This window comes from Euleptes europaea, chromosome 18 (genome assembly GCF_029931775.1).
Source record: "Euleptes europaea isolate rEulEur1 chromosome 18, rEulEur1.hap1, whole genome shotgun sequence".
Taxonomy (NCBI): domain Eukaryota; kingdom Metazoa; phylum Chordata; class Lepidosauria; order Squamata; family Sphaerodactylidae; genus Euleptes; species Euleptes europaea.
Genome location: NC_079329.1, coordinates 14662525 through 14688290, shown reverse-complemented (window position 1 = coordinate 14688290; position 25766 = coordinate 14662525). Strand labels below are relative to the sequence as shown.

Below are 25766 nucleotides of genomic sequence, written 5' to 3'. Positions count from 1 at the left end.
AAACAGAAAAAAAATGTGCCAGGCACCAGAGGTAGCTACTCCAAAATTTTACAAAATCATAGTAACAACAAAGGTTCAAATAAATTGCAAAACAAGTACTACAGTATACAGACAACGAGCAAACGCAAAAAGCTAATAAGGCAAACCCACACAAGAATTGTAAACACAGCTCCAGTTTATTCTACAAAGAGCAAATACCAGCCTGTTGCTAATCTTCCACTAGGAGTCGCGGATGCTAGACGGCGCTCAGACAGGTTTCTGTCCCCAAGCGAGGTCATAGAGACGATCAGCCGCAGCCACCATCCTGTCTCGGTATTCAAGCTCCCGGTGATTTCCCTCCGGGACCCCCCGGAATCCGTGAGCGAGACCCCAGCAGCTCGCCGCAATCACCCCGGTGGAGTCACTGTCTCCTGTGAGACAGGGAAACCAAGAAACAGAGAGAGAAAAGCGTGAGATGCAGCCATCTCTGGGGTAGGACAGGGCTCCCGCTGGCCGTGTTTCCTCCCCGACTCACCGCCGTGGAACATGGCGCAGCTGCACAGCTCCTCCCAGCTGTCCCCGGCCCTCAGGAGCGCATCGTAGGCGATCATGGGGGCGTCGTGACCGCTCCGCCCGGCCCAGCCATCCAAGCTGAACGTTTTGTAGATGGCATCTCGCTCGGCGGGACCATAGGCGGGAGGAAAGCGGGCAGGCCCCTGGCTGCTGGCAAGACCCCGCTCCAAAAGGTACCTAAAGGGGAGAGGGCAAATCCCTGAGGACATTAACTGAAAACCCCTTCCATATACTCGAACCTGAAAAGCATCAGCATTTCCTCCCCATTCTTTATTTATTACGTTTTAAAGTCCATCTTTTAATTTCTTTTTTAAAAAAATTGTTCAGGAGAGATTATGACTCTCTCCCCTTTTATCCTCACAACAACCCTATGAGGTAGGTTAAGTGGAGAGATGATGACTGTGGTAAACTGAGTAGGGATTTGAATCTTGGTCTTCCTAATTACTCAGTCCAGCTCTAACTGCTATACCACGTTGAGGCCATTTATGCATGGGTACTTTGCCTTGCATTCTCCGCCAGACTGCTTTGGGGCTTCAATGGAGTTATGCATGATTTTTCCAACCTTCAGAAGTCACTAAGCTCCCGCCTTGCACTTTCCCTGGGGTTTCAGGATGCTGTTTTGCCACAGATTTAAAGTCTGCTCCGAGCCCAAATCGATGCCATTTCTGTGCATAGCTTTAACTTCGGGTTTCTCTCCCCATGACCATTCTAGCTTGTCCCTCCCTCATCCAACCTCTCCCCCAGAAGCCATTTTGGTAAGTTTCAGCAGGGAGTGTTTTAAGATCTGGGGAAGGGAGCGCTGTCCCCACTCCTCATATGCATTCTGTCTGGTCAGTTTCAGCAGCAAGAGTTTTTTTGTTTGCCAGGGCAGGTTTATCCAAAGGACGCTTGAAACAAACCATGGAGAGTTCTTTTTAGTTTGCCAGTACAAGACCCTTGCTTTGAAAAACAAATTGGGGGTGGTGGGGAGTTCCTTCTCTGCTTTGGCTGTAAAATTGCCACTCAGTTCTAATCAAATGGAAGAATCTCGCTGTGGGGCTGGCGGGGCTGGTGACCCAAGGCGCCCTAGCCCCCCCCTTTTTAGCACAAATAATTATTTCCTTTACTAGATAGCCACCATTATGGCTGCTGTTCTGCAAATATTCACAGGATATCTGGTCATTTATTTAACAATCAAATTTCTAGCCCTCCTGATGGAGGAGAAATTTGAACCAAGAGAGGTTGTATTGCCCGAACAATTTTCATCTCCTTCCTTCTCCCAAAAATCCCTCTCCCCCCAAAGTACTTACCACTCCCATTTCTCTTGGAAATAGGCCCAAGACCCTACATTCGATTCACTCTCTGCTGCAGCATTCTGGACATATTCTAAGGCGAGGGGCAGTGTTTTGAGCAACTCTGACCCCCAGTGTTCAAGGGGGAGGCCCTGTACAGCATAGGCAGTGAAGAGGGCAGAGGCCAGCGCCCCCAGATAGCCTGTAATAGAGGAAAGGCAGAGTGGGCTTTGTGGCTTATGTATTTGCTTTTCCACTGGTGAAAATGGGAGGAGGGCAGAAGAAGAAGAGTTGGTTTTTATATGCCGACTTTCTCTACCACTTAAAGAAGAATCAAATAGGCTTACAATCACCTTCCCTTCCCCTCCCCACAACAGACACCCTGTGAGGTAGGCGGGGCTGAGAGAGCTCTAAGAGAACTGTGACTAGCCCAAGGTTACCAAGCTGGCCTCATGTGGAGGAGTGGGGAAACCAACCCGGTTCACCAGATTAGTGGAAGGGAAGGAGATTGTTAGCCGGTTTGATTCTCCTTTAAAAAGGTAGAGAAAATCGGCATATAAAAACCAGCTCTTCTTCTTCTTCTTCTTCTCAGCATTGCCTTTACTGTTTCGCCTATGACCCCACAACGCATCCCATTATGAGTCCACTGCCCCACGTCCCGCCATTACCTGTGGGATGGTGATGTGTCATTCTTCCACTTTCTACACTGACTTGGACCAAAGTGGTTAGATCTGAAGGATGTGGATACCTGGGACAGATGTGACTGTGAGTCAATACGGAGTTACTTCCGGCCTGCTGCCTTTCTTGACCCCATCATACCCCACATTACCTCAGCCCAATGCACATGGACCTCATGGCCGCACCGCAACCTGTTGCACCGGGGTTGAAGGGAATGCGGTATCCACCTGGCTCCCCTGGACGCAACTGGGACGTTCCTATGAGCAGAAGAAGAGAGATGTCTTGAGATGTCCTTAGGCCAAAAGACCTGTGACACCTGGCAGTACATTGTTTGTCCCCACTTTTTCTTTTTCCCCAAAATGTAGCTACAGCTAAGTAAAACACCTGCTGGCAGGGTTAGAGGGGATTCTTCACCCTTTACCTTCTGGTAGCTTTTGGCTAAAACTCCTCTCTGGTAATTGTTCTGCTAAAGTTTTCTCCCCATCTTATTTTTTTTTCCAGTGAGGGAAAAGAGATTTGACATTTATGCCTGGGAGGTTTTTCCTTGGATTTGCCACTCTCTAGATGCACATTTTCCCCAACCGAATCCTCAAAACTCTCCATGGGGGCTTATTTTCAAGTTTTGAGAATTTGGATGAGGAAAACGTGCATCTAGAGAGTAGCAAATCCAAGGCAAAACCTCCCATGCATAAATGGCCATTGTTGAGTTTTAAGAATTTGGATGGGGAAAACGTGCATCTAGAGAGTGGCAAATTCAAGGCAAAACCTCCCATGCATAACTGGCAATCTATTTTCCCCCAGGGGAAGGAGGAGGAAACCACTTGTGGGTGATTTTTTTAGGGGGGGAAACAACATAGGAGAGTGATTAAGCACCCTGCCCCTTTGCCAAGTCTGTTTTCCATTTTAGATCACAGCGGTTTTCCATTTTAGATCACAATCTCTGCAGAGGCGGCTTGTAAAAGGGTGGGGGTGAGTCAGGAGAAAACTGAACACAGCTGAGAATTAGATGTACTTTGGCCCTTCGTGTAGTGCTGGTGTGAATGTCAGCAGGAAACCCCTGCTTCAAGTTTCCCCTTAGCCACAAACACACTCGGCGGCCTTAGACCTCCCCGTTCCACATAACACACACACATCCTGCAACAGAGAGACTGTAAGAAAAATTGCTTATTGCTGTGAGAACTGCTGAGGTGTGATGTTCTTTGCTTCGGAAAGGGGCTAGATAAAAACTCTTTGAACACATGAAGCTGCCTTATACTGAATCAGACCCTCGGTCCGTCAATGTCAGTATTGTCTACTCAGACCGGCGGCGGCTCTCCAGGGTCTCAGGCAGAGAGGTCTTTCACATCACCTACTTGCCTGGTCCCTTTAACTGGAGGTGCCGGGGATTGAACCTGGGACATTCTGCATGCCAAGCAGATGCTCTACCACTAAGCCATGGCCCTTCTCCATAGCTCTCCAGGGTCTCAGGCAGAGGTCTTTCACATCACCTGCTTGCCCAGTCCCTTTAACTGGAGGTGCTGGGGATTGAACCTGGGACCTTCTGCATGCCAAGCAGAGGCTCTACCACTGAGCCACAGCTCCTCACCCCTCCCTTTCATAAGTTAAACCCGGAGGTGGGAGAAAACCTTGTCCTGCAGGTGGGGAGGAACAGGGACTGTTTTGTCGAACTCCAAGCTGAGAAACAAACTAGCAGCCATTTCCACAGTCCCTTGTATGTAAGCAAAGCAGGGAGAAATGGAAAAAGGGGTACAAAGTGAAAAAATGAAACAACAGCCTCCTACTGGAGGGGAGGGGGAGAGAAGAATCCCTTTCTGACTTCATAAGCTTGCATCCTTCATTACTAAAAACAAAAACCCAGAGCTGAACATGAAATGTTATTTTTCAAGCGAACGGGATTTTGGTATCTTGCAGTAGGGAATTGTGTAGGTTACCCAAAATGCTTGTGGGTCCTGGCTTCCTCCCCTCCATATCCTTCATGGCTTCAACGTAGCGGCTGGCCAGTTCCTGGAACAGAGGCTCTCCATTTTTCCCTGAGGAGGAACATAAATTAAAAAATGGTTTAATCTTAAAACCTGTTCTTTCCTCCAAAAAACCAAAGACATCTTTTTAAGCTACCTTTGCCCTCCTTCAATGGCTGCCACGTCTATGGAAACCTTCATGAAATGCCCGGTGGTTATCTTGAAAAGCACTTCCTTCACCACACCACATCACACCAGTTTGCCTGTTTCCTACCAGGGGATCCCCTGACTCCTGTTTCCTGCCACCCATCCTACGGCCAGCAGGAGAAAAATAATATTTAAAAAATCATCATAGAGTGATCGTGTGACATCACTTCCGGGAGAAATCCAGAAGTGATGTCAGTCGGATCTAAGAATTGCTGGAAATACTACGGTTTTGCCATACAGTTTCTGGTGATTCCTACAGAGGCGTGACATCACTTCTGGGGAAACCCGGAAGTGACATCACACTATAGCCCAGAGGCATCTCCCTATGTCCCCGTCCCCCCAACTCTTGCCAGTTGCCAGTAGGGTTGCCAGGTCCCTCTTTGCAACTGGTGGGAGGTTTTTTGGGGCGGAGCCTGAGGAGGGCAGGGTTTGGGGAGGGGAGGGACTTCAATGCCATAGAGTCCAATTGCCAAAGCGGCCATTTTCTCCAGGTGAACTGATCTCTATCGGCTGGAGATCAGTTGTAATAGCAGGAGATCTCCAGCTAGTACTTGCTTGGGTAAGTTAAAATTGTATTATGGCAAAACTATATGGACCGATGTTACGTTTTAAGGAATTAATGTATTCATGTGTGCAATTTTGGTTTTAAAGCAACAGGAGCAAAATCAGAAAGTCAAGATTTTCCTGTACAGCAGCAACAGACTTCTGATGAAGCTAATGCAATTGGAGAAACAAGGATAAGATTCGCGAGACCTTGTAAACTTGCATAGATTGTTGCAACCTGTATAAACTGTTTTGTTGCAAAACCTGAACCATTTGTTGGAAATCACGTATTTGAAATCACATAAACCATTATGTTCAGTGAATCAGTGGTACTTTATGTATATATGTACTACCTGGGGGTTGGCAACCCTAGTTGCCAGCCACTGGCTGGCAAGTAGGGTTGCCAACCACCAGGTAGTGCAAAAACAATCCACACAAGGCTCAGTCCCATACATATATTCAAAAGGAGATAGTCAATACAAAACGTACTGCAAGCAATATCTATAGGTGAGCGACAGTCAAACAAGAGAACATTATAAAAAAATATCAAAAGGCAAGTCAAAGAACAATATATACAACAAATTTATGTCTAATGTTTCTCTTTGAGTCTTAAAGTCTTTCCAGTACAAATCAGTAGAAAGTAGAAAGAATTCCTACATATTTTCCAAGAGTCCAAGTGGGAAATCAGACTTTTATATCCACTGGCTATGTGCTGCAGGTGTTTCAAAAGGAGACCTAGCTGGCACTTATGTGTGTGTATGTGTGTTAAGTGTTGTCAAGTCACTTCTGACTCATGGCGACCCTATGAATGAAAGTCCTCCAAAATGTCCTATCTTTGACAGCTTTGCTCAGATCTTGCAAATTGAAGGATGTGGCTTCCTTTATTGAGTCAATCCATCTCTTGTTGGGTCTTCCTCTTTTCCTGCTGCCCTCAACTTTTCCTAGCATGACTGTCTTTTCCAGTGACTCTTGTCGTCTCATGACGTGACCAAAATACAATAGCCTCAGTTTAGTCATTTTAGCTTCTAGGGTCAGTCCAGGCTTGATTTGATCTATAACCCACTGATTTGTTTTTTTGGCAGTCCACGGAATCCATAACACTCTCCTCCAACACCACATTTCAAAGGAATCAATTTTCTTCCTATCAGTTTTCTTCACTGTCCAGCTTTCACACCCAAACATAGTAATAGGGAATACGATGGCATGAATTAATCCAGTCTTGGTGGCCAGTGACACATCCCTACACTTCAAAATATTTTCTAGCTCCTTCATGGCTGCCCTTCCTAGTCTCAATCTCCTTCTGATTTCTTGGCTGCAGTCTCCCTTTTGGTTGATGGTGGAGCCAAGGAATAGAAAGTCTTGAACAATTTCAATTTCCTTATTGTCAACCTTAAAGTTGTGTAATTCTCCTTAGTCATTACTTTTGTTTTCTTGATGTTCAGCTGTAGTCCTGCTTTGGCACTTTCTCTTTCTACTTTCAGCAGTAAAAAGAGAGCTGGCACTTATAGTAGAATGGAAACGTCTTCCAGGTAATAGACACTTTCACCAATGATGGTTGAAGTTTGCCTGTGTAGTGGTAGCTTTCGGAACCAGCTCTTACAAAGACTGAAATTGTACTGGAAAGTCTATTAGCATCGCACTGTGAATTGTTTTGATAAACCTCCAGGTAGTAGCTGGAGATCTCCCGCTATTATGACTGATCTCCAGCCGATAGAGATCAGTTCACCTGGAGAAAATGGCCGCTTTGGCAATTGGACTCTATGGCATTGAAGTCCCTCCCCTCCCCACACCCCACCCTCCTCAGGCTCCACCCCAAAAATCTCCCACCGGTGGCAAAGAAGGACCTGGCAACCCTACTGGCAAGCCTAGGCTGGCAAGAGCACAGCGCCGTGAGAGAGAAGGGCATTTTTCAAGGGAAAAAGTAAGGCTGGAAGCCTGCCGGCCCTTTTTCTGATACTTACCAGTGGCCAGGGCCTCGGCGGTCGCAAGGTGCAGCACAGTGTCGTCGCTGACGGGCCAGTCAGGGAGGGCAACACAAACCTGGCCAAGTCCTCCCATTTCCTGGAGCTCCTGGTGGATCTGAGGCCCGGAGGTGCAGTATTCCCAGCGCTGATTGCGATAGCCAAGTGCATCCCCTGCACCAGAGAGCACCATGGCAGCCCGATAGGCTTCCTTGGAGGGAACCTGGGGACTGCAGTGGGACAGTAGAAGAGAAGAGTTGGTTTTTACATGCCACTTAAGGGAGACTCAAACCGGCTTACAATCGCCTCCCCTTCCCCTCCCCACAACAGACATCCTGTGAGGCAGGTGGGACTGAGAGAGCTGTGACTAGCCCAAGGAAGAAGGAAGAACACTGTTGTGACTGCTGCGGGTGCCCACTGGGGCAGAAAAGCAGGAACACTAGACGGGCCACTGATCTGATCCAGCAGGGTTCTGAATAAATAGAAATGCTTCAGAGTTAGGGTTGCCAGGTCCAGGTGGGGAAATAGCTGGAGATTTTGGGGGTGGAGCCTGAGAAGGGCAGGGTTTGGGGAGGGCAATAAATAAATAAATCTTTGAATTATTTCTATACGTAATCCTAAACTTTTACAACTACTTATGCTTCATAGATCTTCCCCACGCTCCTGTGCCTTTAACAACTCACAGGATAGACCAAAAATTCAACAGGCAACACTATCCCCATCATTGCAATCTCCATGCTGGAGAAAGCTACATATGAGCATAAGAAGAACATAAGAAAGGCCCTGCTGGATCAGACCAAGGTCCATCAAGTCCAGCAGTCTGTTCACACAGCAGCCAACTAGGTGCCTCTGGGAAGCCCGTAAACAAGACAACTGCAGCAGCCGCATTGTCCTGCCTGTGTCCCACGGCACCTGATATAATAGGCATGCTCCTCTGATCCTGGAGATAACAGGTATGCATCTTAGGGACATAAGAAAGGCCATGCTGGATCAGACCAAGGCCCATCAAGTCCAGCAGCCTGTTCACACTCTGTGGGCTTCCTAGAGGCACCTGGTTGGCCAGTGTGTGAACAGGCTGCTGGACTTGATGGGCCTTGGTCTGATCCAGCATGGCCTTTCTTATGTCCCTATGATGCATACCTGTTATCTCCAGGATCAGAGGAGCATCCTATTATATCAGGTGCCGTGGAACACAGGCAGGACAATGCTGCTGCTGCAGTTGTCTTGTTTGTGGGCTTCCTAGAGGCACCTGGTTGGCCAAACAAGACGACTGCAGCAGCATTGTCCTGCCTGTGTCTTGAAGTACCTGATATAATAGGCATGCTCCTCTGATACTGGAGGGAATAGGTATGCATCATGACTCATATCCATTTGGACTAGATTTTACACCATTTGACTTTCCACCTGTCAGGCAGCTGTTAAAAATCACAGCAGCCCGGGGGGGGGGGAGCAGAATAGTATCTTCTCTTTTCCTTTCCTTTCCCGTTTCTCTCCATGCCGAGGCCACAAACTTCAAAAACAACTGGGGTCCTGAGCCTTCAAAGGGTCCCCTTGCTCTGGAGACATCATCACACTCTCCCCTTGGCTCAGACAGAGACTGAGAAGGTGTGTGTGTTAAGTGCCGTCAAGTCGCTTCCAACTCATGGCAACCCTATGAATGAAAGTCCTCCAAAATGTCCTATCTTTGACAGCCTTGTTCAGATCTTGCAAATTGAAGGCTGTGGCTTCCTTTATTGAGTCCATCCATCTCTTGTTGGGTCTTCCTCTTTTCCTGCTGCCCTCAACTTTTCCTAGCATGACTGTCTTTTCCAGTGACTCTTGGCGTCTCATGACATGACCAAAATACGACAGCCTCAGTTTAGTCATTTTGGCTTCTAGGATCAGTTCAGGCTTGATTTGATCTATAACCCACTGATTTGTTTTTTTGGGCAGTCCAGGGTATCCGTAACCCTCTCCTCCAACACCACATTTCAAAGGAATCTATTTTCTTCCTATCAGCTTTCTCCACTGTCCAGCTTTCACACCCATACATAGTAATAGGGAATACGATGGCATGAATTAATCTAGCCTGAGAAGGTACCGCTGAAGATAACCGGAAAAAACCACAGGTCGCTCCTCCTCCCTTCATTGCATACCCGTGTCTTACGAGCATTACGGTAGCCAACCCTCGGGCAACCCGCCGGCTTTACGAAGCGGGCCCCGCTTATAAATCGGGGGGGCGCGTGTATTAGGGAGATTACGGCGCAGCCTGGAACGGCCCGGGAAGGCTTCCCCGGGCTTTAGGGTCAGCGCTGCAAGCGCGCAGTCGATGCACGGGAGGGGAATGGGGGAGCAGTGCAAGGGAGGGGGAGCAATGCAAGGGAGGGGGGGGCGCTTAGGGCTATTCGGGGGGGGGTCTGTTTTTTTGCAAGGGGAGGAACCGAGCAGAAGCTTACGGGACTGCCATGGCGGCGCCGGTCTGCTGGCCCAAGAGCGGCTGGCCGTCGTCCGCCCCGTCCCCTCCGGCCGTCTGCCCTCCCCCGGCACACCCCTTTGGCCCACCCCCTGGCTGCTGCTGCTGCCTCGGCAGTTCCTAGGAGCGACGGCGGCTCGGCCAAAGTCCGGGGGCTGGAAGTGGGTTGGTGGTGGGGGCGCTCAGGGCCGGATTTCGGTTTGATGAGGCCCTAAGCTATTGAAGGGAATGGGGCCCTTTATATGTCCAGATAACAGGTACAACAGCTTGACCTACATTCAACTGTGCTGCAATGCGGTCTGCAGCTGCATGCTACATGTTGCCATGCAATCAGTCCATGCAGAATGTAGGCACCCTATATATAGAAGATAATTCACAGTGGGTAGCCGTGTTAGTCTGTCTGCAGCCACGAAAGCTCCTACCCTACCAGAAAATATTTTTGTTAGTCTTTAAGGTGCTACTGGACTCTTGCCCTTTTCTACTATATATAGAAATGAGCAAACCAGTGATATTTTAGGGAGCAGGCTAGCAGGTGGGGCCCATTACTTACATCATAGGAGCCTACACAACACAAAACACTGTTGCTGTATGTAGGTTTTATTTTATTTGTTTATCTTATACTTAGGAAATGTACATCGGGTTTTTTTTCCGTTAAATTTTTTTGGGGGGCCCAAGAGAGTGGGGCCCTAAGCTATAGCTTGTTTAGCTTATACGTAAATCCGGCACTGGGGGAGCTTAAAGCGCAAGAGGGGCTTCTCTGAGCGACCTTTTTGTTCTCTTTTGCAACGCTTTCTTCAAATCACCCACCCACCCACTTACCCTCAATTTGGCTGGGTCACCGTTTTGGGGCACTTGTAGCCTAATAAAGGAAGCCGAACCGAATCATAGGCCATTTGTGCATGGGAGGTTTTACCTTGGATTTGCCGCTCTTCAGGTGCATCTTTTCCCCATCCAAATTCTCAGAACTCAGCAATAAGCTCCCATGCAGAGTTTTGAGAGTTTGGATGGGCAAAATGTGCATCTAGAGAGGAGCAAATCCAAGGCAAAAAACCCCATGCATAAATGGCCATAGAGTTGGAAGGGACCACAAGGGTCATCTAGTCCCACCCCCTTCACAATGCAGGAAATTCACAATTACCTCCCCCCCATACACCCCCAGTGACCCCTACATGCCCAGAAGATGGCCAAGGTGCCCTCCCTCTCATGATCTGCCTAAGGTCATAGAATCAGCATCGATGATAGATGGCTATCTAGCCTCTGCTTAAAAGCCTCCAGAGAAGGAGAGCTCACCACCTCCCGAGGAAGCCTGTTCCACTGAGGAACCGCTCTAACTGTTAGAAATTTCTTCCTAATGTTCATAAGCAGCGTTTTTACTGCATTAGAACCCTCCCTTGCATTGTGGCTGTCCATGCAGGGCAGCTTGTCCATGCTATCCTGTTCTAAGTTTTGGATACTGTCCCCCTAAAGACCATGGTTGCCAGCTCTGGATTGGGAAATACCTGGAGATTTTGGGGGCGGGGTTTGGAGAGAAGAGGGACTTCAGTGCCATAGAGTCCAGTTGCCAAATAGGCCATTTTCTCCAGGTCATCTAGGTGAACTAATCTCTCTGTCACCTGGAGATCAGTTGTAATAGCGGGAGATCTGCAGCCACCACCTGGAGGCTGGCAACCCTACTAAAGACCCTGTTTTTATTGCCTGTTATTTAAGCTTCCAGTTCTCCAGTTACTACTTGTTGGTGCCAGCATTCCTTTCCTAAGAGAGGCAGGGCTAATGGCTCTTGTTTTCCCATTTGCAATAAATGTTAAATGCTTGTTAGCTTTTTAATGATAATAGTTGTGCAACTACAACATGACATTCATGAAAAAGATTAAAATATTAATTGCCCCACTTTACACTGACGGGGGTGGGGAGGCAATAAAGAAGGCCTCTCTCTTTTCGATCTTCTTTGCCTTTGATTGGAATCAAAGTAGTGCTTAAGTATTTCTTATGAACACATGAAGCTGCCTTCTACTGAATCAGACCCTTAGTCCATCAAAGTCAGTATTGTCTACTCAGACCGGCAGCGGCTCTCCAGGGTCTCAGGCGCAGGTCTTTCACATCACCTACATGCCTAGTCCCTTTAACTGGAGATGCCGGGGATTGAACCTGGGACCTCCTGCATGCCGAGCTGATTCTCTACCACTGAGCCACGGATCCTCTATGCTCTATGGGAGGTGTGTGTCTTTAATTACTGCATTTCTCTTGGCTGCAAAGTGTGCTCCTTAATGTATTTTTCACTGTTGTCATTTGTGAGTTGCGTTTTCAATCGCTGTTTATTATTCTAACCTCCAGGTTTCACTGTTGTGAGTTTTCTAGTGGGTTGTGAACAACAAAATTCATGAATTACATTTGCTGCAAAGGGGAGGGGGGAACGTAGTAAAACATCACAGACAGAAACCCCTGGAAAACTCTACCAGGGTCTGACAGTTGACTGACAAGGATGGAATAAAGACAGAACAGCAGAAAGGTTAGGAAATAAGGTCAAAGGGGAAAGTGTGGGGAGAAGCGGGGCTTTTTCTGAACGAGTCTCTCTAGTAAGCATAACAGCCAAGCAGAGACCTGCAAGATCTTTCAGGGGGAATATTGCTCTATATCAGGGGTTGTCAACAAGGGGGAAATTCCCCCCCCCCTGGGGGGGAATTTTAGGATTCGGGGGGATTTGGACCACTATTCAGGAAAGTGTGATGTCCTGTAGATTATGTGCAATCTGTAAAATTGTAGTGTTTCTTTTTTTAGTTAGACTATATTGGGAAGGGGGGAATTATATTCTGAACAATGGTGAAAGGGGGGAATGGAGCAAAAAAAGGTTGAGAACTACTGCTCTATATCAAACTGCTCCGTAGTTTCAAATCTGCTTACAGGTCATCGTGGAAAAGGAATACTTCAGCCGCATAAAAAAGGTCATTATCTGGAATGGATCCTGCACTGCTTGTTTAAAATTGATATGTTTAATGGTAGAAGAGTAAGAACATTTCTTTTTGTTTGATATCCTAGCCTTTTCTTAGAACTACAATTTTCGAATTTCCTTGGAGAATAGGATCTTCCAGCACAGTGGGTTTAAAACTGATTTCAATTTCCAGGAGTGCAGACATGGTACCCTTCCTAGGGTCCTGGGGTGCCAGCCACAGAATCGTGTCCTTTGAAAGTCTTGCTGCTCATGAACTGCTCCAGCTTTGCCTCCAGTCGCGCCAAAGCCTGTGTGATCTGATCCAACTTGCTCAGGACATCTGAGTGATTGGGACACGGCAGCGATGAAACAGAATCGTCCCGGTCATCCTCAGACGTCTTCGAAGGGTCTTTGGGGAATTGAAAGAGAAACTCTACTCAGTACGGTTGAGATTGTCAGCATCTTCAGCTGAGGTCTTGCGCTGGGGGTCTTTGACCACCAGAGGTGAGGGCAGCTGGCTGTCATGGATGGAACCTTCTCCGTGGTAGCACATGGATTGTGGAACACCCTGTCTGGGCACATTCACTAGGCCTTTTTATAATTTTTGGCCAGGTGCGAGTTTAAAATGTTTCCCCAAGCTTTAACTATGAACATTTAATTCTGAAGATTTCCTTTCCCTTCCTTTCTCCCTTAGAAGCTCCTTGATTCATAAATCTTGGGCAGCATAATTCTAGATCTATTGTTTAAGGGATATAAGGACTAATTTTGCCACTGCCAATGTAACCTTAGGATCGCTGTCTCTTATTAAATAGGGCATTAACTCAGACACAGGGGTACTAGTCCAATCTGTTAGAAGAGAATAATATAACTTGATCTTAAAGGTAAAGGTCCCCTGTGCAAGCACCGGGTCATTCCTGACTCATGGGGTGATGTCACATCCCGACATTTTACTGGGCAGACTTTGGGGGTTACCATTTATAAGCCGTGGTATCCAAAAACCCTTTTAAAGCGATGTTTTTTATAACATTTTCAAACTCTTAATACATCGCTGGGAATACAAAGTGTGGTATCGCCCATTGCTTTAAAAGGGTTTTTGGATACCATGGCTAAAAAATGGTTGGAAGACGTCTTCACAGCTAAAGGGGCCAAACAAAGTGCGAACAGTATTTTTTATAACATTTTCAAACTCTTAATACATCGCTGGGAATACATAATGCGGTAACCCCCTTTTTTGTTTATGGGGTGGTTTGCCAGTGCCTTCGCCAGTCATCTTCCCTTGATCTTAGATCTTCATAAATATGATGCTTTTAAAAATATTGCAATAGTTTGGTTTGCTGCTGTTACGTTGCTTTAAGATAGCTATAAATTGTAAATTAAAGCACTACGCCATGCTGGAACTCCCCTTTCCCATTCAGCCATCTTACCCTCCACTTGCAAAGTGACTTCCCGGATTTGCATTTCTGGAGTGTATGAGATGTAGCATCTGTAGCTGCCCGAATTCGTGGTGCCGACTTGGGAGAGGAGCAGGGAAGCGTTTCCGGTCGCCAGCCCTTCCTGGCTCAGGCTGACGTCCGGCCGGAACGCCGTCACCTCGTTGTCAAACTCGACGAGCTGCTTGCCGCGGTGGAACCACTGGATCAGGAGGCGGCTCAAGTCCACGGGCCCATCGTCCACAGTGAAAATGCACTTCAGCAAGATGTCCTCTCCAACGGCAGCGGTCACCAGGGAGGGGTCCGACTGGATTTGCAGCTTCCCGGCTGCGCGAGCCACACAAATCAGAGACCGAAAGCCAAGCTAGTTATCAGTATCCTTTAACTTAAAAAGGCAAAGGTCCCCTGTGCAAGCACCGGGTCATTCCTGACCCATGGGGTGACGTCACATCCCGACGTTTCCAAGGTAGACTTTGATTACGGGGTGGTTTGCCAGTGCCTTCCCCAGTCATCTTTCCTTTACCCCAGCAAGCTGGGTCCTCATTTTACCGACCTCAGAAGGATGGAAGTCTGAGTCAACCTTGAGCCGGCTACCTGAAACCGACTTCCATTGGGATTGAACTCAGGCCGTGAGCAGAGCTTGGACTGCAGTACTGCAGTTTACCACTCTGCACCACGGTGCTCCTTCCTTTAACTTAACTGCCTTAAAATGTGAATGGACCTGGTTTGCTACCAAGATCACCATGCATCTTACTCCACTGTGCTTACATATGACCCAATGAAGGGATCCTAGGTAGAAGCTAAACTCTTAAGATACGAATGCAGGCACAATGGTTTACTGGAGTTGGTTCCCCCCTCAAACAAAACAAAATGAAAAGCAACACCAGGGCCTTTGTGTTGATTATTCATGCCGTTTCTGACCGTCAGAGGTCGCCTCGCTCTCCCCCTGCATTCCTCCGTTCTCAAATTCGAGATAAAACGGGTCTCTAAAAATGCGGGCAGAATGCGGGGGGAGAGTGAGGCGACCTCTGAACTCCCCAAACCCCACCCTCCTCAGGCTCCGCCCAAAAAACCTCCCGCCAGTGGCGAAGAAGGAACTGGCAACCTATCCCCGTCTCCCCCTCACCGAAGCCTCACCAATTCTCCCCAGGATGCAAAAGGAGGTGAGGAAGGTCATCGACAAGAAGCCCATCTCTGCGGCTGCTGTTCTGGTATCACCTGGCGTGTCTTCCAGCGCAGCCAGCAAGGTCACTGGAGGATGCTGGGTGTGGATGGGTATTTATCAGCAGAGATGCCCAGCAGCAAGAACTCGGCTCCCTCTGGCCCATCGAGATAGCAGGGTGTTTGCCTCCGCCGGCCTGTCACGGGGGCAGTGCCAGCCAATCTGTCCTATCTCAGGGTAAAGTCTGGTAACCTCACCCAGTATCCCCCTAGTTTGTCTGGCATAAGCATATCTGGGCTGCCTAAAATGTTTCAGTGGTGGTGGTGGGGGGTTTGTGGGGAGGAGGTAGTATTTGGTTGGAAGAGATAAATGGTTGAAAAGGCTGGCAGGAGAGGCGGGCTGAGTTTGACAATCCGTATGCAAAAAGAGATAAATGGTGGTGTCAGCTGGAATCTTCAGCCCATAGACTCTGAACTACTTCTAACTGGAGGAGTGGCTCAGTTTTCTTAATAAAAATAAATACTATTTAGATAGGGTTGCCAACCACCAGGTGGTGGCTGGAGATCTCCTGCTGTTACAACTGATCTCCAGCTGATAAGAGATCAGATCACCTGGAGAAAATGGCCACTTTGGCCATTGGACTCTATTGGCATTGAAGTCCCTCCCCAAACCCCGCCCTCCTCAGGGTCCGCCACAAAAATCTCCCGCCCCTGGCGCAGAGGGACATGGATTCTGTTACATGATGCTCCACTGACATCCTTCCCTTCACCAAACTCCAAACACCCCCAGATCTCCAGGAATTTCGCAACCCAGAGTAGGCAAGCCTAAGTTAGTGTAAGAAGCAATATTTATTTCCTGCATATGTGAAGAGAGCCAAATTGTGCATCAGTGTCGGTCTCAGCACAGCCTCTGCGATATTCACCCTCCCCAATCCGAGCCATCTGGGATGAAATTCAAAACAAAGGTACTTCAATGCTTCCTTTTCCAGTACAAAGAGCAACGGAAGTTTAGGCAGACACTCCCCACTTATGCACAGAACAGCAGCTGAAAAACTCGGCTAGACCAGGCCAGCGGCTCACGTAATCCAGCCTCCTGCATCTGATAGTGACAAACCACATACCCTTCGTTCCTGGGTGCCAGCCAAGACAGAGGCAAAGGAGGGAGCAGAAAGAGAACAGATGTTGCTGTACATGTGGTAGAGTGGGGAAAATAAAAGGAGATGAATGTCTCTGCTATGAATGTAGGAAAACTAGGACAGGCATTTTTAAAGTAAAAAGAGGCCTTTCCCGTGCACAAGTAAACATAGCTGGTGGATGTTAAAATGTGACCCTTGTTAAAAATCACCTTGAGTTAGAATATTTCCATTACAACACGTTGCATTGCTATGTACAGTAGCGTGCATTCTCGGGTACTTCTCGGGTACTTCTGTAGGGTACAGCTCAGGTATATTGATATATTTTTTCCCTTTTCTGCATTAGGTGGATATTACCACTGAGAAATGATCAGTAACAAATTTGTTGTTATGTTGTTACCATGATTGCTATATTTTCCTTTAGTGACTGAGCTGTATCAGCAATGCATGTATATATTCCTTGATTTTTCATTCTGAGATTGTAATTGACATTGCAGGAGTCACAGCTTTTATTTGTGCATTCTTGCGTTGATTTTGCTTGTCATGTTGTTAAATTTCTCATTAAATACCAGCTTTATTTGCACTAATTGAATATTGGTCAATTTCGCAATAGTGTTTTTCAACGCTACATGAGCCCACGTGCTGCTTATTCCCTCAGTTTCTACTATTTACAGCACAGGTTCCACAACCTCCAGGTACCAGCTGGGGATCTCCTGCTATTACAACTGATTTCCAGCCAACAGAGATCAGTTCCCCTGGAGAAAATGGTCACTGTGGCAATTGGACTCTATGACATTGAAGTCCCTCCCCTCCCCAAACCCCACCCTCCTCAGGCTCCGCCCCAAAAACCTCCCCCTTGGTTTACAAGAGGGACCTAGCAACCCTAGGGTCACGACACTGGGCATCCTTTCTCTACTTTTCTGATACTATCCCTTTGATATGTAGATTGATACTCAGGGAAACTTCCTTCCTGCTTTCACATCTTCCCATGCATGCACACTTTCTTCTCCATCTTGCCACTATGAGAGCAGGGCATGGATACTTCATCTCCTTCCCTTTATCCCTTAGAAGCTCCTTTATCCATTGAACTTGAGCAGCATAATTTTAAATCTAGTGGTTGAGGGATAAAACGACTGAAATCTTGCCACTGACAATGTGGCCTTAGCATCTCTGTCACTTAATTAAAAAAAGGCATTATATCGGACACAGAGTCACTAGATTTATATATTAAAGGGGAAAGATATAATGTGATCTAAGTTCCTCATAAAAGCGGCATTCATAGAATCATAGAGTTGGAAGGGACCACCAGGGTCATCTAGTCCACCCCCCTTGCACAATGCAGGAATTTCACAACTACCTCCCCCACACACCCTAGCTACCCCCAGCTATTCCAAAAAGGCATGAGCTAGTGAATCAATAGAGCCAGAAGAGCAAGGGCAGATCCTTTCTGGATATGGTATATTCAAAATTCTGCTTTGCAAAACCATAGAAGGGATAGCATTCAGTCTAGCTAAACAGAAGGCTCTAGAAAGACGAGGAGTTGTCAAATAATAAGTATAAATGGGCAGACTGCATGGTGCTGGATGATTCATCTCCATCCATCCTAGTTAGCTAGATTAGAAGTCTATATCCTAGCCAGAAATGAAGTTCCTACAATAAAGAAGCATATTTGTTTGAATAGATAAAAGAGGCTCAGTGTATATTTATTCTTAGCACATCACACAGATCAGATGGGCTCTGCCGCGTAAATTTGTCTTTGTGCATTCTGCTAAATGTAGGTTACGGGGGGGGGGGGACCCCAACAATCTGTTCACCCATGCCCCAATCCTCACTCAAATACAAGGATGATGGAACTCCTGCTGGTTCTTTATTCAGCTCTAAGATAAACACAACTCAGATTGCTTTTGCGAGGAAGTCGGACCCGCTTGGACTGTCAAGCGTCTGAGCTTTGATGGGGAGACACCAAAGGATTGTGGGAAATTCTCAGGATGTGTCAACCAAAGTGCAAAGAAGGGCAATAAGTTATGGCAGCATTTGGGGTGACTGATTGGGGGCAAATGGGGGGGCATCCTCAGGTCAACGAGATCATCAGCGATCCATCCCATGTGGAGGCGGTCAGTGTCTCTAAAGAATACTGCCTTGGAATTAGCTTTTCAGCCTAGAGGGGGGGGGAACAAGAGAGTTGATTATACGCACAATTAAAATTCTCCACATTTTTCATACCATGGCCAATCCTTTTGTGGATTAAGCTTTTTTAAACCCCCCTTTCCTAGGGCTTTTATGTACTGGTTGTTTCCATTGCGATCGCTCCCTGCCTACTTCAGGGCTTTATTTTCATTATGCATGCCTTTTCCAACCTTTAGAAGTCACTTTGCTCTCTCCTGAGATTGCCAACCTCCAGGTGGTGGCCGGAGATCTCCCGCTATTACAGCTGATCTCCAGCTGATAGAGTTGGGTTCCCAGGTCCCTCTTTGCCACTGGTGGGAGGTTTTGGGGTAGAACTTGATGGGGGAGGGGTTTGGGGAAGGGAGGGACAACCCGTGCATAAAAGGCCCGTCAGTCCAAGTACCTCAAACTCTAGGGCAGATGATGTTCTCATAGTCTGGAGCGTCATCTTCACTTTCCAGATCACTGTTGCCACCTACTGGAAGACAAGACAATTGCACAGTGCCAAGGTGGGTACTTTCAGTCATGCCATTTGATGAGGGTGGATAGGTAGGGTTGCCAACCTCCAGGTAGTAGCTGGAGATCTCCCGCTATTACAACTGATCTCCAGCCGATAGAGATCAGTTCACCTGGAGAAAATGGCCACTTTGGCAATTGGACTCTATGGCATTGAAGTCCCTCTCCTTCCCAAACCCTTCCCTCCTCAGGCTCCGCCCCAAAAACCTCCCGCTGGTTGTGAAGAGGGACCTGGCAACCCTATGGATAGGGTCAACTCTTTCCCTATCCTTGTACTTAAGGGTCTTCCCCTCACTCACCGGCACAAAGGTCGAGGATGGTGAGATCTGGTTCAAGCACGTTGACATATTCTCCTTCAATAAAGGACAAGAAGAGAAAGAGGAGCGTCGTACTGAAGCAGATCAGCAATTCCCCACCATCACTGCATGCCGATATCATATAGTAAATAGGCTTTTGCCTAAGGGCCAAACATTGCCTGGTCTACACATGCAGTTCACCTGGAGAAAATGGCCACTTTGGCAATTGGACTCTATGGGATTGAAGTCCCTCCCCTCTCCAAACCCCTCCCTCCTCAGGCTCCGCCCCAAAAACCTCCCACCTGTGGCTAAGAGGGACCTGGCAATGCTATTCTTGTGCCCTCCTTCCTTTCCCCTCCCACCACTCACCAAGTGAATGCCGTGAAGATGCTGGAGACTCAGGCATATTCTCATAATGATCCCCTACGGAACCTGCAGGAGACATCAGGAAAAGAGAGCTCAGTATGAGGAAAGTTATTTACTTAATCCATATCTCATCATGCCTTTCTTCCATCCATCTCAGTCCTCAAAGCTGTGTGTAGAGGGATCCCCAAGAGATCTCTCAACCAAGTGCTGACTAGACCCAGACCCTCAGAAAGCCCCAGGACCGCCCACCCCCTACACTTCCCCTTCTGGGAATTCCCTGCAACTGAGAGGGCTCAGAGTTATTTTCTTACTTAAGAGTCCTCAATTTTAGGTAAAGGTAGTCCCCTGTGCAAGCACCGGGTCATTCCTGACCCATGGGGTGACGTTTACTAGGCAGACTCTGTTTACGGGGTGGTTTGCCAGTGCCTTCCCCAGTCATCTTCCCTTTACCCCCAGCAAGCTGGGTCCTCATTTGACCGACCTCGGAAGGATGGAAGGCTGAGTCAACCTTGAGCCAGCTACCTGAAACCGACGCCCGTCAGGATCGAACTCAGGTCATGAGCAGAGCTTTTGACTGCAGTACTGCAGCTGACCACTCTGCACCACAGGGCTCTTCCTTTCTTCTCTTTCTAAAAGGCTGCCTCAATTTTAAGGGGCAGCTTAACTCAGCAGCCCCTAAATCAGGGGTGTCAATCATATGGGCCGAGGGCCAAATCCAGCCTCTTGAGAGCTCTTATCTGGCCCGCGAGCTGGCTGAGGTGGCCACCGTGCCCCCAGTCCCGATCTGGGTTGGTGAGTTTGCTTCAGGCTGGCCAGCCGAAGCAGCCACTCACCCTCTGGGCTGGCGAGACATGGCCCGGCCCGATCAAGTGACTCTTATGTCATATCCGGCCCTCATAACAAATGAGTTCGACACCCCGTCCCTAAATAGTCAGGCGGAGCCCTGCTGGTCAATTACCTGCAGACGCTCTGTCCGTGTTTCCCTGGTCCGTATCTGGAGCATCAGGCAGCACCTCACTGTAGTGGACAAGAGAGCAGCTTATGGTAGCACTGAATTTGGAATCTGAGCAGTTACCCCATTTTGAAGTCAGACCACTGGCCTGTCCCACTCAGCATCCCTTTAGGGTAAGGGTAGGGTTGCCAGATCTGGGTTGGGAAATACCTGGAGATTTGGGGGCGGAGCCTGAGGAAGGCTAGGTTTGGGGAGAGGAGGGACTTCAATGCCACAGAGTCCAATTACCAAAGCAGCCAGATTCTCCAGGTGAACTGATCTCTATCAGCTGGAGATCAGTTGTAATAGCGGGAGATCTCCCTTCCCTCCCCAAACCCTGCCCTCCTCAGGCTCCATCCCAAAAACCTCCCACCGGTGGCAGAGAGGGACCTGGCAAACCTACCAGTACAGGAAACAAGATGGAGACCTAGATGGATAGGGTTGCCAGGCTCCGTAGCTCCACCGGCGGGAGCTTTCCAGGTTTACCCAGAAGTGACGTGGACGCTCTAGCGAACTCGGCATGAGTTTTTCCCGAGATTGCCAGAGCATCCGTGTCATTTTTGGGTTTACCCCAAAAGTGATGTGTGCATGTGCTCATGCGCGCAGTGCCCGCTGGCTATCAGCTGGCCAGCGGGCAGCCCGGTGGATCAGTGGGATTTTACCCGCCACCACCGGGCACTTGGCAACCCTATAGATGGACCATTGGTCTGATCCAGCACAGTTCTTATCTACTATGGTTTACCCTTAGCTATGATCCATTACACTGATCCATTAACCTCCCCCCGCCCCACAACACTTACATGTATCCGGGAACATAGTTTTCATCGTCGTCAGTAGCACAAGGCTGTTCTGGAAACAGGAAGAGCCAAGATACAACCTTAATGGGCTCAAGAGAACTGAGAGGGAATGCCAATAGACCATCATGTTTAGCCCCAGCCAAGAGGCAAGCCCCACAAGCCAGCCTGCCCAGTGCAGCCCACTGCTCATCACAGCTGAGACAAAAAAAAGACAGCTCAGGCAAGTGAGCCAAACTGCATGTTCTAGAACAAGGGAAGGTGGGGAGGAGGCTGCAATTCCTGCTGTTACTCACCCTCATTCTCATAACTGGGAATGCTTTCTGAGAAGGGAGCAACAGAAAGAGAAGATAGTGACTGACCATTTCAAACATTCACAGCTTGCCAAACCTGAGCTCTTTGCCCTCCTCCTCTTTTTCCTGTCTTATAAAATCAGGCACTGGCGCTCATTCATTCTGAAAAACACTCTTGGCAGTAGCTGGATTTCCATTCCTATGGGGTGCACTTGCTCGTCTTCTTGCACAGTCTTTTGTAGGCAAACAACCTTCACAGACATTTGCGTGGCCACTCACCATTATCCTCTTCATCTTTGTCGAATGAAGCGGCTGGCCTGGGAGGATTCCGCGGAGGGCATCTGCAGACGGCAAAGGGAGAATTGGCCTAAAGAGGTGGGATTATGCCCCTCCCCAAAATGATGTGCACACAGAAACATGAAAGTGCTCCATACCACCACCGCCCCGCATACGCCCTGCTTATTCCACACTCCGCTCAAATGACGTGCAGAGGCCAAGCATTCTTACTAAATTAAAGGAGCCCTAATCAGCTCACGGGAATGCTTCTATCTGGCCCTCAAACCATTTAACAGTTTTTATGGGTGTTAGCCAGTCAGAATGCACCACTGGGCGATGGGCTGAAACATCCAAAAATAAATAAAAGTTAAGCAACTTGAAGGCAGAGTGCTTCCATCTACGCGTTACACAAAGCCCTGCTTTTGTCTCCATTGTTAAAACCTCATTACTTAAGCAGATACACATAGGGATGGCCTTGTGTGTGTGTGTGTGTAAAGTGCCTTCAAGTCGCAGCCGACTATAGCGACCCCTTTTGGGGTTTTCATGGCAAGAGACTACCAGAGGTGGTTTGCGAGTACATTCCTCTGCACAGCAACGCTGGTATTCCTCGGTGGTCTCCCATCCAAATACTAACCAGGGCTGACCCTGCTTAGCTTCTGAGATCTGACGAGATCAGGCTAGTCTGGGCCATCCATGTCAGGGCGGGATGGCCTTAGCTATGGGGTTGCCCCAGGCCCCACACTGGGTGGGTCCCCAATTGCCCAGTGCCCTTTCCCTAGGGTTGCCAGGTGCCCGGTGGCAGTGGGCAACCCCCCCGGCAATTCGCCCCTCTTCCCGCCGACCACTTGAGGGTCGGCGAGCAACCGTGCGCACGGCACTTCCGGTTTACAGTGGATCTGTATTATTAAACAAGTTAGAAACCCATAAAACCAAAACTATATTAATTAAAAACTAGGATTTAGGCATATTCCCAGAAAATAGGTCTATCTGGCTACTGAATGGAACACCCCCATGTTCAAAGGCAGTATACCTCCAACTAGAAGGCAAGATTGCAAAAACATCTGCTCGCTCACAGAGCTTGCACATGCAAGGAGAGATACCCGGAAGAGGGCAAGGAGACCCAGCAAACAACTTACACACATCCAAGGTTTGCTCACCTCTGCAAGTCTGGCTGGCGTTGGGCAGGGGCCCAAGGTGGAGCTGTAAGGCCAGTGGAAGCAAGAAGAGATTCCGTCACCAGTGGGGCTGGGCAGGATCCCAGTTACCCTCCACACCACTTCCCACACCCAAGAGCAAAGACACATCATGAGATGGGCTAGAGTCTTCCCATGTATTATAGGCTGGGGACACATGAAGCTGCCTTCTACTGAATCAGACCCTCGGTCCATCAAAGTCAGTATTGTCTACTCAGACCGGCAGCGGCTCTCCAGGGTCTCAGGCGGGGGTCTTTCACATCACCTACTTGCCTCGTCCCTTTAACTGGAGGTGCCGGGGATTGAACCTGGGACCTTCTGCATGCCAAGCAGATGCTCTACCACTAAGCCATGGCCCCTCTCCATGGCTCTCCAGGGTCTCAGGCAGAGGTCTTTCACATCACCTACTTGCCTAGTCCCTTTAACTGGCGATGCTGGGGATTGAACCTGTGACCTTCTACATGCCAAGCAGATGCTCTACCACTGAGCCACACTCTACCACTGAGCCACAGCCATGCCTCATGCTTAAGTGCTGAAGGCTCCCGTGTTCGACCCTTGGCATATCCTACTCAATAATGATCTCGGGCAGCAAGAACTGCCCTTTCTTCTACTACAGACCTGATAGAATAGGTAGTAGGGGCTATGCGGATAAATGGTGTGATTCTGTATGGCAGTTTCATATGCCCATTTTGAGGGCCCTGCTCTGAAGAACTTTATCATGAAAAGCTGGGCATTCGTTTAAAACAAGGGGTTTTTTGGGGGAGGGGGTGATTCTCCCAGCTCAATATTTTAACATTTGTTTCTATTACAAGATGCTGTTAGGTAGGTGGGGATTCAACCATGTACAGCCATCAATATTCCTGAATGGAGAGAAAACACGAAAAATGGGTATTGGGTATGGAATTAAGCTGTTTGAATCCTTTCATTTAGAAAGTTTCTAACCTGGGAGGCATAGCTAGAACAAAAATTACAGAGTACACCAGAGCTCCTCTGAAACTAGGGAAACAGCCATGCATAAAAGACCAGTGATAGGAAAATGGGAGGAGAAAAGAAGCCGAGTTTCCAACACATGAAACGCCTTTGTACGCTGAATAGTGGTGCTGCAGAATGGGATTGGAGAAGCTGATTCTATGACCTTAGGCAGTTCATGAGAGGGAGGGCATCTTGGCCATCTTCTGGGCATGGAGTAGGGGTCACTGGGGGGGTGTGGCGGAGGTAGTTGTGGGGTTCCTGCATTGTGCAGGGGGTTGGACTAGATGACCCTGGTGGTCCCTTCCAACTCTATGATTCTAAGCTATGGGTGCAGAGCTTCAATAGGTGAACACCAAACAGTTATCTCCCAGTCTTCAATGGTGGATTTACAAGGGAACCGCCTGAGAGAAATGCTGACACCGGGAACAAACCAGTCCGCTTGAAAAAGGACACAGGAGAGGTCTTACTTACAGGGATTACGCCGCAGCACCCTGAAAGTCTCGAGTTGCCTAGAAGAGTGGGGCCTGTGGGGACAACAACCGACTCATTTTCTCACTCAGACTCTTACTTGACAGACCCTAACATACCCCACACCCTCAATTTTCAAACCCTTCAGAATCTCGGTCTTCCCATAGCTTTGGGTAGGATAGGAATCCCCTCCCACCCTAAACCATCTGCTGAAGCCTGTCACCATCTAGTGGTAGCAGATGCCAGAACTGCCGTTTTCGAAACAAACCTTTCTAATGCTACCTTTTATCGCCACCCGCCGTTTCTTTCTCTCGTATGAAAAATGGAGTCAAACTGAGCCGAGGTCGCGTTGCCAACGTTTTTCAGACTGGTGCTCTGATGGCGAAGAGCTGCATTCAGCAGTTTGGATGAGTAGGGTTGCCAACCTCCAGGTGGTTCAACCAAAATAACAGCACGGGGCTTTTTTTTTTTTAATCAAACACAATGAGTATTAATATACAAATGACAAGGACACAAGGCAACCAACCTATCTAGCTAAGAACATGTGAAAAAACACGTTACATGAAACACAGAAATAGGTGTACGCTTCAAAAATTCTTTAGATTTCAACTCAGGGCGAACTGAAATTTCCTTAGAGGCTGAAGAAGCCTGGTGGTAAAACGCAAAGTATACCTAGGATCTGCGTTCTGTTATGCGGTTCTGAACAAAAGACCTATTTTGGTCCCCACCAGACGTTTCATATTGCCCTTTTAAGAGATCTGAGCTTGCTACAAAACAAGTGAAACGAAAGAAGTTGATCACGTACCTGGTGCAAGCTAAGTCTACGGACGGATTGATAAGCCCCGTGTTGAAGAAACTGTCTTACACGCTTGTAATTTTTGTTGGACTTGCACAGGTGTTTTATGGGACCATTTGTTGAATAACTGTATATATTGTATATATTTCAAGTTTTGGTCTTGCTTTGTTCACCACCTATTTCTGTGTTTCATGTAACGTGTTTTTTTCGCATGTTCTTAGCTAGATAGGTTGGTTCCTTGTGTCCTTGTCATTTGTATATTAATTCTCGTTGTGTTTGATAAAAAAATAAGCCGCGTGCTGTTATTATGGTTGAGTTGCTCTCAGTACAGCATATTGTTTTGGTTAGTAACCTACAGGTGGTGGCA

General features: G+C 48.0%; 1 protein-coding gene across 1 annotated transcript; it reads right to left on the bottom strand.

Moving 5' to 3' along the window:
• Positions 1-246: 246 nt before the first annotated feature.
• Positions 247-24116, bottom strand: LOC130490452 (ADP-ribosylhydrolase ARH1-like). The gene is made up of 17 exons (XM_056864279.1): positions 24106-24116; positions 21974-22035; positions 21698-21724; positions 21408-21456; positions 20575-20633; positions 19620-19682; positions 19254-19307; positions 13973-14305; positions 12788-12957; positions 9606-9742; positions 7171-7400; positions 4433-4531; positions 2653-2758; positions 2492-2571; positions 1842-2025; positions 515-729; positions 247-410 (listed from the first exon to the last, which is right to left on the bottom strand). The coding sequence occupies exons 1-17, from the start codon at positions 24114-24116 to the stop codon at positions 247-249; spliced, it is 2043 nt and encodes a 680-aa protein (XP_056720257.1).
• Positions 24117-25766: the final 1650 nt, after the last annotated feature.

Excerpts from the sequence above, each read along its gene's own strand:
- LOC130490452 (XM_056864279.1), bottom strand. Across the intron at positions 19,308-19,619 it reads ATCTTCACGGCATTCACTTG|GAGAATATGTCAACGTGCTT; the intron begins GTGAGTGGTGGG and ends CCTTTATTGAAG. Across the intron at positions 14,306-19,253 it reads CATCCTCGACCTTTGTGCCG|CCGGGAAGCTGCAAATCCAG; the intron begins GTGAGTGAGGGG and ends TGGCTCGCGCAG.